Source organism: Mandrillus leucophaeus, unplaced genomic scaffold (genome assembly GCF_000951045.1).
Source record: "Mandrillus leucophaeus isolate KB7577 unplaced genomic scaffold, Mleu.le_1.0 Scaffold499, whole genome shotgun sequence".
NCBI classification, from domain to species: Eukaryota; Metazoa; Chordata; class Mammalia; order Primates; family Cercopithecidae; genus Mandrillus; species Mandrillus leucophaeus.
The window spans coordinates 1838384-1849855 of record NW_012105353.1 but is presented as its reverse complement, the minus strand read 5'-3'; the positions used below and the strand labels follow the sequence as shown (position 1 = coordinate 1849855).

The 11472-nt window shown below is 47.9% G+C and overlaps 1 protein-coding gene across 1 annotated transcript in view; it reads right to left on the bottom strand.

Moving 5' to 3' along the window:
* PHKA2 (phosphorylase kinase, alpha 2 (liver)) overlaps window positions 1–11472 on the bottom strand; it is a 90807-nt gene that overhangs the window by 9728 nt on the left and 69607 nt on the right. The window contains exons 20-26 of the mRNA XM_011995810.1: window positions 8990–9078; window positions 6928–7061; window positions 6026–6182; window positions 5158–5237; window positions 4873–4951; window positions 4632–4761; window positions 3886–3987 (exon numbers count right to left, since the gene is read on the bottom strand). Of these exons, the coding sequence (XP_011851200.1) occupies window positions 3886–3987; window positions 4632–4761; window positions 4873–4951; window positions 5158–5237; window positions 6026–6182; window positions 6928–7061; window positions 8990–9078 (771 nt within the window). The remainder of the gene's footprint in view (window positions 1–3885; window positions 3988–4631; window positions 4762–4872; window positions 4952–5157; window positions 5238–6025; window positions 6183–6927; window positions 7062–8989; window positions 9079–11472) is intronic.

Below are 11472 nucleotides of genomic sequence, written 5' to 3'. Positions count from 1 at the left end.
CCCGGCTAGTTTTTTGTATTTTTTAGTAGAGACGGGGTTTCACCGTGTTAGCCAGGATGGTCTCGATCTCCTGACCTTGTGATCCGCCCATCTTGGCCTCCCAAAGTGCTGGGATTACAGGCTTGAGCCACCGCGCCCGGCCCGAGACAGAGTCTTGCTCTGTTCCCGAGGCTGGAGTGCGCGATCTTGGCTCACTGCAACCTCTGCCTCCTGGGCTCAAGAGATCCTTCTGCTTCAGCCTCCCAAGTAGCTAGAACCACAGGCGTGTGCCACCACACCTGGCTAATTTTTGTATGTTTTGTGAAGACAGGGTTTTGCCATGTTGCCCAGGCTGGTCTTGAGCTCCTGGGCTCAAGCGATCTGCCTGCCTCAGCCTCCCAAAGTGCTGGGATTACAGGCATGAACCACCATGCCCAGCCTTGCTTTTGGATAAGTAAAAAATTATTCTAACAAAAAATACCCAGCTGGGTGTGGTGGCTCACACCTGTAATTCCAGCATTTTGGGAGGGCGAGGCGGGCAGATCACCTGAGGTTGGGAGTTCCAGACCAGCCTGACCAACATGGAGAAACCCCATCTCCACTAAAAATACAAAATTAACTGGGTGTGGTGGCACACGCCTCTAATCCCAGCTACTTGGGAGGTCGAGGCAGGAGAATCTCTTGAACCCGGGAGACGGAGGTTGTGGTTAGCTGAGATCATGCCATTGCATCCCAGCCTGGCAACAAGAGCCAAACTCCATCTCAAAACAAAAAACAAAAAACAAAAAAAACCCCAAAAAACATAACCGAGGCCAGGCACGGTGGCTCACACCTGTAATCCCAGCACTTTGGGAGGCCGAGGTGGGAAGACTGCTTGAGCCCAGGAGTTCGAGACCAGCCTGGGCAGCATGGTGAGACCTCATATCTATATTTAATTAGAAATAAATAAATAAATAAAAATTAAAAAAAACCCCAAAGCACACCTTCCTTGTAGGAAACTGAGACCACTGGACTACAGAAGCTGGAACTAACATCTCTTGATATTTTACTCATGAGCCTTCCATTTTTTTTCCCTATGACTGTGTATGTTTTTAACAAAACAGAATCATCACATACATACGTATAGATATAGAAACATGAGATGGATACATACATTCTGTGGACATAAGTATGGTTCTGTGATCTGCCTTTTTGTAATTATATCGTGAATATCTCTCTCTGGCATTAAATATTCTATCATACCATGTTTCATGACCGCATGGAGTTTGATCTGGTGAGTGTTGACTGGTCAACGATATCCCCAATCCTATTTATATTAATATTTTTCTAAAGGGTTCATCATGACTAATGTATAGGACCCACATGGACCTTGCTGGGCTCTGTCCCCAGTCCCGTGTGACTCTTGGAATGCCCCTGGGAAGTGACAAAACTGCTGCGGGCCCCTGAAAGGCTGGCACCCCGGGCAGCTGTGGCCATGGGCTGGGTGATCCAGAGGGGCCTCCTGGTGCCAGGCCCTGTCTGGGCAGCAGGTGCAGGTGTGAATGCAGAATTCAGTGCCGCAGCAGTGCCTGGAGAGCCCATGCCCAGGCCTGAGGGGGAGGTGCCAAATGAAATGAAGGTGGCAGCTGGAGGAGGGCCTTGGGCTGGAGGGGGAAGTGCTAGGAAAGTCAGGCTGCCAGGGGCTGGAGGTGGAGGCAACCAGAGGCCACCGATGCAATGCATCAGGCCACCACCTCTCACTCCCAACCTATCGCACCAGCCTTGGGACTCAAACCTGTTCCCAGCCCCAGCTCCCACAAGCCTGGCCTCTGTGCTGTGGTCCCAACAATCATTCTAAAAGGCAAGTGTGATCGTATCACTGCCCACTCCAAAGCCTCCCAGGTCTAGCTGTCTTCAGGACAAAGGCCAAACAGTCCTCCCAGCATCACCTGAAACTCTACCAACTGGAGCCCCGCTTCCCCTCAACTCCCGGCCACCTGCACTGCACTGGGCATCTGCCTGTGCTGGCAAGCCAGGCCCAGCTCAAAGGTCACCTCCTCGGGCAGCATCCTCTGCAAGCCTCACCATCCCACCTGACCCCAATGGAGCCATGGGAGTGGAGGCACTGTCCAGGAGCAGTAGTGACAAATAAGGAATCTGGGGACAAGAACATTTAAAGGACAGCAGAGAGGCAGGAGCCCACAAGGGAGACTCAGTGATGAGCTGGAGAGGAAGGACAGACCCAGGAAAGTGGAAAACAGAAGGAGAAAGTGGAAAACAGAGTGAGGGAGGCAGGACAAAGCAAAATAAGTGAGCTCGAGCATGCTGTGAGGTCACAGAGGGGTCTCCTCCCCGCGCTGTGGAGGGTGATGTGAGGCCGGGTTGAGAATGTTTTTATCCAAACCAAAGGCCAGGAAGCTACAAGAGGGGCTGTCTGGGGTGGGTGTTTGCTGGAAAAAATTTATCTCAGACATCTCAGGATTTAATCAAAATTCTAAGCCTATTTGGGCTTCCTAATTTACAAAAATTGAACAATTACAAAGGACAGCTAACAAATGATGTTATATGTTAAAAAGACAGCATGTCTTCTGTTCTTGCTTGCAATCACACATATTTTTATGGCTTTCAGATGACATTACTCAGTTCCTAGTTTCATAGTATCTATAGCTGTACATCTAATGACAAATTTTTAGTAATTATCTGTGTCAAGCCATGAATACTGTAATGATGAGCAGAACACATTAAATATTTATCTCATACATTACCATTTCAAGGACTCTGCCTTGGAAAGAACTGGAAATTACTTTTGCAAAAGCATTTTGAGCATCCCTCCTTCAGGAAAGGAGAAAAACCACCAAAACACATCTGATTGCACGATGCTGTCTTTGTTTGCGGCCGGCACATGCTCAGGAAACATACAGAGTACCCAATGTCCTTCTTATTAAATAAAAGGAATGATAGCCCACAGTGCATTTCTTTGGCTTGATGAAATAAATTCACCAACGTGCCTGCAAATCATTTAGCTTTTTTATGAGGAGGAGAAATGATAATTGCTTCAATTATAATTAGGGAACATTTGAGAACAAGAATCACGCCAGGACTTGGGTGATTATGTTTCCCAGCACTGCAAGCAGGGTTCCGGTTCAGATAAAAACAGAGTGAGCGAGGCAGGACAAAGCAAAATAAGTGAGCTCGAGCACGCTGTGAGGTCACAGAGGGGTCTCCTCCCCGCGCTGTGGAGGGTGATGTGAGGCCGGGTTGAGAATGTTTTTACCCAAAGGCCAGGATGCTCAGGTGGTGTGAAAGGACGGCCCTTTCATCCTGGCCCTCGGGGTCCCCCACACTTCTAACACTTTTTTTTTTTTTGAGACGGAGTCTTGCTGTCACCCAGGCTGGAGTGCAGTGGCACAATCTCAGCTCACTGCAACCTCCGCCTCCCGGGTTGAAGTGATTCTCCTGCCTCAGCCTCCTGAGTACCTGGGCTTACAGGCGTGCGCCACCACACCTAATTTTTTTTGTATTTTTAGTAGAGATGGGGTTTCACCACGTTGGTCAGGCTGGTCTCGAACTCCTGATCTCATGATCTGCCCACCTCGGCCTCCCAAAATGCTGGGATTACAGGCGTGAGCCACGATGCCTGGCCAACACTTTTGCATAAGGGATGGTACCAGGTGCTTACGGCTACAGGAGGTGGTATACCACACCCACATGCTGTGCCAACTTGGGCAAGAAAAGCTCGCCCAGCACACTGCAAGCGAGTCCCAAAGCCCCCAAAGCAGGAAGCTTGAGCCTAGGACTCTTGTCCATCTTCTTCAGGTAGGAGCCTTCCCTTCCCACATTCACTATGCCCCACAGCGCTGGTTCTAATGTCTGCTGCATGTAAAGGAGGCAGCTCCCTGAAGACACTAACAGGAGCATGGGACTTACCACTTCTTTCAACGCCAAACTCTTTCCCACTTAGAATATGGTGCAGGAGATTTTTCATATCGAAAGGGCTGAGGTTCATTAAACTTTCAGAAGCCTCTTCTCCTAAAAACAAATATCTTGTAAGTGTCCCAGACACAGGGCTGGTGGCGGGTAAAGGTAGGGTCAGGTGGACCTGGGTGGGGAGGGAGGTGACAGCAGATGCCATGGCAGGTCCCCCTGTTCAGGAGAACCTCACTATTGCTTTGGGGCTGAAATGCACTGTTCCGTGGGGATTCTAAATGCTGCTGTTTAAATCATGAATCTGCTTAATTCTCAGACACATGATTTTTCACAATGTTTGATCCCCAACATTGGATGTCTCATGATGGATTTTTATATTCAAATTGGTAGGGTTTCTCCCCGTGAAGGTGTTATAAAATAGGGGTGACATCTCATAGCAAGGGCATCCAGGAAGGAGCTTAGATGTCAGGTACGGGGCGGAAGATTCCACATCGCCTTTGAGGCTGTAATGGTAAACATCACCAGAGCCCCATTCTCCCTGACTTATGAACTTCAGCTCTGTGCCACATGGAAGGGAGTTCCATCTAAATGAGAGAAGCTGGTAAAGCCTGAGCTTGCCACAGGCTTAGATGCTGAGTTCGAGATAACCTAAGCAGGGCTTCCCCTGAGAGTGGAGGCCGTGGCCTGGTGGCTGGGGTGGGGTGCGGCGGGAGCTGCGGGAGCTGCAGGAGCTGCGGGCATCTCACCTGAGCAGTTCAGGCTCCGCGCCAGCTCTGTGGCCATCACCTGAATGATCAGTCCAATCCGGAGTCTCAGCATTTCCACAAAGAGGCTGGGCTGCGCCCTGACATACATGGCCAGGTAAACCACAATCTCCTGAGGCAGACACACACGGAGATAGGGTTTCAGAGACAGGGTGAGTGGCTGAAGGATCCCCTCCACTCTGAGGAAGGCTGGGGCCCGGCCCCTCCCACACCAGCCCCAGACCTGCGTGAGGACGGCGATGCTGATGTCCTGCCCGCTGGCCTCATAGATGAGTTTTGTGAGCTCCTCCGGGGGAAGGGGCCTAGGAAGGAGCATTGTGTCACAAACATGATGAGGTGTCTTGAGACAGTGCCTCCTCACCCTCCACGGAACACCCTTATTTTCTGTGCCAGATGCATCCATGTGACGGAGTGTCTTTAGAAAGCTCCTCCTCCAAACATTGGGAAGTGCTGGTGTTTTCCCCATGGCTCCCCGGCAAACCTGAGGTCCTCAGGGCTGACGACTTACGCAGAGATGATCTTCTCCCGGGGCTCGGGCGGCAGGCCCACGGTGAGCTGCTTCTGGTGCGACAGCAGGTCCGTGCAGGCCTTCGCAGTTAGGAGGAAGGGTGAGAGGCAGAGCGCAAAAGAGATTGGTAAAGACGATGGGGGGTGGGGAGGAGACAATGCCAATCAGATCGTACATTTACCTTAACTTTATGACCCATGTTGCCCTTGATTTGAAAAATTCATACCTAGACCCCAGACTAAGCAACCAGGCAGGGCTGGGTGTCTGTGGTCTCTGTCTCCAATGTGTACCCCCAGGCCTGGCTCTGCAGGGCCTGTCAGTGGGCATTTAATGCCCATCCACTGTAGCAAACACATTGGACTCCCTGCTATCAAATGAGACAGGAATGAGTCCGAAGATACTGATGGTAAGAGTTAATAACCATATTCAATTCCTAAATTACCCGTTTCCCCATTATTCACATCTAATAAATGCCATCATCTTACCATCACGACACTGAACTCGAGTGTCTTGGAAAGCGGCTCTGGATTTTGCCTGGCCTTGGGGTTATAAATATTAATGATCACTGTACTGTGGATGTGTAAAAAAAAGAGCTCTAAGAGGCTGCCAGGCCACAGAGCACTTTCATTTGATTTCCCGGCGAGCCTTTTTCCGTAGCTAAGAAAGAACAAAACCAATCCACTTGCATTTTCTTCCCTCTGCTCGCCTTCCTGGAGCAGCGGGCAGGCAGGAGAGAAGGGCCCACGCCACCTGTGGGTTACAGAATGGGACTCCTTCGCAAGTAAGAGGTACAACTGGGAGACTGCAAGGGGAAGAAGGGGACACAAGCTAGTGAGCACACATGTGCAGCCGGCACAGTCACACTGACCTCAGCCAGGACCTCCACTTTCTTCCTGAGCAGGCCTGAGATGTAGCGAATCAGACCCCACTCCTGGTTCAAGCCGGCTTTCCCATAGAGCTCGCTGAGAAGGTTCTGAACGGTGACCCTGTGCTGTCCAGAGAGATTTGTGTCCCAGCTGGGACCCCTGCCAAGAGGTAGAAAAACCCAGAAATATGGTCCAGAATGTTTAAAGACTGGGAAAAGGAATAGATCACTGTGCATTTTGCAAAGCGCTTGGGCTCTCCCAGTGCCTGTGAGTCTCACTTGAGAGGGTTACGTCCCACCAAAGGTCCCCTATATCCTTTGAAACAGAAGCCTAACATCAGGACGTGGTGGCCTCCTGGCCTCACATAACCTTCTCATCCTGGGGGACCAGCATCAGTATGCAGAGAAGGGGATGGAAGTCTCATTCCTGGTGATCCTGGGTAACTGGGGTGAATATATGACCTGGGCTGGCTAGAAGGCCAAGAATACTAGGGAAAAAAATTAAGGAGAACTGAGAAAGCTTAGCCTAGTAAAGACCATAAACTTACTGCTACGACTTGAATGTCTGTTTTCCCCCTATTCCTATGTTGAAATCTTAACCCCCACAATGATGACATTAGGAGGTGGGGACTTTGGGAGGTCATCAGGTCATGGGGCAGAGCCCTCCTGAAGGAGGTGAGTGCCCTTATAAAAACGACGCCAGAGAGCTCACTCGCCCCTTCCACCATGTGAGGATGCAATGAGAAGACGCCATCTATGAAAAAGCAGGCCTTCCCAGACATCAAATCGGCCTTGAGTTTGAACTTCCCAGCCTCCGAAACTGTGAGAAATACATTTCTGCTGTTCCTAAGCCAACCTGTTCATGGTATTTTGTTATAACTGCCTGAATGGACTAAGACACTTACTTTATGACATAAAGAATGTACAGAATGTCTGCTTGGTCCTGTAGGTTCGAACAATCTTTTAGCTGCTCAACCAGCTTCTCACAGTCCACGTCACCATGGTCATCTCTGGGCCACTGGAAGTCACCTTCAGGAACCTGGTCATACAAGAGCCCAAAAGCAGGGAGATGGGCTAGGTATGGAACTTTCGAAAGATCAAGAAGTGAAACACCAACCTGGTCTTGGAACTCTATTGCTGTGCTGTGCTCCAGTTTTCAATGACTTTTTGTACCTTTTTATTTATAGGCTTTTACTATTTTTGATCATTGAATCACTGTGCTGGTCAACATTTGCAAAAGACTGGACTGAATAGGTTAAAATATATGTGAGTTTTATTTATGGAAGGTTCACAGACAAGCAGAACTAACCTCTGGTGTTAGGAATCATGACAGCAGTTATCTCTGGACCAGAAAAAGAGAAAGAGATGGGAGGGGGGCACAGAAGGTGGTCACTGATCCAAGTATACTGGCTCGGTGATCATTCATTGAGCTGAAGGTGTGAAGGATGTGCTATCTCCAAATATGCCAGATTGGTATATTGACTGTGTTGAGTTGAAAACATTGGAAAAATTGTAGTTTCAGAAAGGGGTAGCTGACCTGTCTCTTTCTGCAGGCAGCAAGCCATAAAGATGCCTCTGGGAGGGGTACACTCCTAGGGCGCGAAAAGAGCCCACATCATCAGAGCCCAGGAACTGCAGGCAGCAATGGACCTGTATAAATACACTTACCCAAGGAACCCTTTATCTTCCACTAGTTTTACACGCCCCCTATATATCTCCTAGTAACCGCCTCTAGCCAGATTTTCCTTGTCCTGTCCTAGCTTCTCAAATGTATCACTCTTTGTTTAAAAAGTAGGAAAGCATCTTGCTTTGACCGCTTCTTCAGACTTCACTCTCTTGTGAAGATCCCCATGTACCCAGAAAGCTAATCACCTTTGTATGCTTTTTCTTTTTAATCTGCCTGGTGTCAAGCGGCTTCTAGATAGAGCCGAAAAGCCCTCACAAGAGCTAAGGAGGGGTTGGAGGTGACCTCTCGCTCCTCTATTCCTGCTTTTTCTGCACCATGCCGCATATATGGTATAGTTATTTGGAAGCAAACCAAACACAAAAAGGATGTTTTAACCTAAAATTGAAATCAGGGTAAAATCTTCTCCAACAGGGACTGAGTCTATTTGTGTGGGGTCGAATCAGGGAAGAGTCCTGGATAAAATAACAAATTGTGGGAATTAATGGAACAGCCTGAGATTTTATTCTCCTGAGGAATCTTATTTTTAAAATTTTTTTATGCCCATCTTTTTCCTACAGTATCCTAAGGAACCTTTCACTGTTTTTTCTTACATTAAGAGCATTAGGAGCCAGGCACAGTGGCTTGCGCCTGTAATCCCAGCACTTTGGGAGGCTAAGGTGAGAGGATCGCTTGAGCCCAGGAGTTCCAGACCAGTGTGGGCAACATGGTAAAACCCTGTCTCTACAAAAAATACAAAAATTAGCCGGGCATGGTGGCGCACGCTGGTAGTCCCAACTATTTGGGAGGCTGAGGTGGGAGGATCGCCTGAGCCTGCAGGTTGACGCTGCAGGGAGCTGTGATCACACCACTACACTCCAGTCTGGGTGACACAGCAAGACCCTAAGAAAAACTTAAAAAAGCCATTAGGAACAGAGTCCTGCTCCCTGTTCCACAAGTAGTCCCACCTTGGCCGGCTAAACAGTTAGGCGGGGCTAGGTGGTGAGCTATTTCCTCTAGTGGCTACATAGACTTTGATGAGTAGGTAGCAAGGTAGTAGCCTTTTTTTCTACAGGCAAAATATAAAGGTTTGTATCACATTCAGTGTACATATTGATACAAGTCAGATTCCAGACAATGAAGTGATTGGGTTCGCATCCAAGCCCAGAGCTTCTAAACCAAAAGGTCCCGGATATCGAGAAATATGCTGTTTCTTTTGAGTTTAGCCATTTGAAAGAGTTTGGGGACTAATCCTGCATTGTAGAACACCATACTTTTAAAAAAAGCTGTTCCATATACTTTACCTTTTCTAGGAGTGGCTGAGGAGAATCAACAAGATTCAGTGATTTACGGTGGGCACTTAGAACTTTAGTCGGCAAAGTCATGGGAACAACTGGAAAACAAAAGAATAAAGACAGTTATTCTGAGGAGGAAAAACAATAAAATACTCCTTTTTTTTTTTTTTTTTGAGACAGAGTCTCACTCTGTCACCCAGGCTGGAGTGCACTGGTGTGATCTCGACTCACTGCAACCTCTGCCTCCCGGGTTCAAGTGATTCTCCTGCCTCAGCCTCCCGAGTAGCTGGGATTAGAGGCATGCGCCACCACGCCCAGCTAATTTTGTATTTTTTGTAGAGACGGGGTTTCGCCATGTTGGTCAGGCTGATCTCGAACTCCTGACCTCAGCTGATCTGCCCGCCTCAGCCTCCCAAAGTGCTGGGAATACAGGCATGAGCCACCTCGCCCAGCCTAATTTTTATATTTCAGTAGAGATGGGGTTTCGCTATGTTGGTCAGGCTGGTCTTGAGCTCCTGACCTCAGGTGATCCACCCGTCTTGGTCTCCCAAAGAGCTGGGATTACAGGCGTGAGCCACCGTTCCCGGCCAATACTTCTTTTGAGAAGTATGGCGGCTGCTCCCTATCTAACATAAACCAACAGAAGGAAAGATCACGTATTTAGCTTCAACAGGAATTTATCATGTAGCTACCTCATGTGCTAAATCTGGGGATAAGAAGTGAGCAGGGCATAGATCTTGCTTTGAGAACTGGATTTCGCTTTTCCCTCCTGGAATTCAGGGAAAATGATATAACATCCCAGGAATGGAAAGAAGCTCAGAAGTGATTTCGCCTGACCTCTTTTTCTTTCAGATGAGGAAACTGAGAGACCCAGAGAGGGTAGACCATTTGTCCAAGGTGGCTTCCCATAATCAAGGTGTCTGGGCTTCCGGTCCAGTATGCACTTCATTCTGCCACTGCCGGGCAGCAGGGCTTGTTTTTCAACCACCTCTGGATATTATCATTATCGATATTTATTCATTAAGCCATCTCTGTCTTCCGGGCTATAGCATGTCATCTCAGGAGAACAGGAAGTTTTCAAGGTAAAGACAATGCATATTTAAAAGGCATTTATAGACCTCCAGGTTATACTTGTGAATTGAATACACATCGTAATTTTAATTCCTTCCAATCCTCCACTAACATTATAGAAAATATATACAGTCATGCATTGTTTAATGACACGGATACATTCTGAGAAATGTGTCATTAGGCAATTTCCTCACTAATGAACAGCATAGAGTGTACTTACAGAAACCTAGATGGTATAGGCTACTACATACGTAGTTTAGATAGAGGCTATTGCTCCTAGACTATAAAACTGTACGCATGTTCCTGTACTGAATATTGTAGGTAACTGTAACACAATGGTATTTGTGTGTCTAAACATATAAAAGGTATGGTAGAAATAGGGTACAGGCCAGGCATGGTGGCTCATGCCTGTAATTCCAGCACTTTGGAAGGCTGAAGTGAGAGGATTTCTTGAGCTCAGGAGTTCAAGACTGGCCTGGGCAACATAGTGAGACCTCATCCCTACTAAAATTAAAACAAACAAACAAACAAACAAAAACAATGGTAGGCCATGCGTGGTGGCTGACGCCTGTAATCCCAGCACTTTGGGAGGCTGAGGCGGGCGGATCACCTGAGGTTGGGAATTCAAGATCAGCCTGACCAACATGGCGAAACCCCATCTCTACTAAAAATACAAAATTAGCTGGGTGTGATAGCACATGCCTGTAATCCCAGCTACTGGGGAGGCTAAGGCAGGATAATCACTTGAACCTAGGAGGTAGAGGTTATGGTGAGCTGAGATCGTGCCATTGCACTCCAGCCTGGGCAACAAGAACGAAACTCCGTCTCAAAAAACAAAACAAAACAAAAACAATGAGCTGGGTGTGGTGGTGCATGCCCATAGTCCCAGCTACTGGGGGGCTGAGGCAGAAGGATCGCTTGAGCTCAGGAGATTGAGGCTGCAGGAAGCCCTGATCATGGCACTGTACTTCAGCCTGGGTAACAGAGCAAGAAATATGGTATATAAGATGAAAAGTGGTTCACCTCTACAGGGCTCTTGCCATGAACGGAGTTTGCAGGACTGGAAGTTGCTCTGGGTGACTGGGTAAGTGAGTGGTGAGTGAATGTGAAGGCCTAGGACATGACTGGACGCTGCTGTAGACTTCATAAATACTGTACACTCACACTGCATTCAATTCATCATACAGTGTTCTTTAATACTAAATAAACTTAGCTTACCGTAACTTTATAAACCTAAATTTTAAAAAATTTGACTTTGTAATAACAGCTTAAAACACAGATTGTACAGCTGTACAAAAATATTTTTTTTTTTTTTTTTTTTTGAGATGGAGTCTCACCCTGTCACCCAGGCTAGAGTGCAGTAGGGCGATCTTGGCTCACCGCAACCTCCGCCTCCCGGATTCAAGCAATTCTCCTGCCTC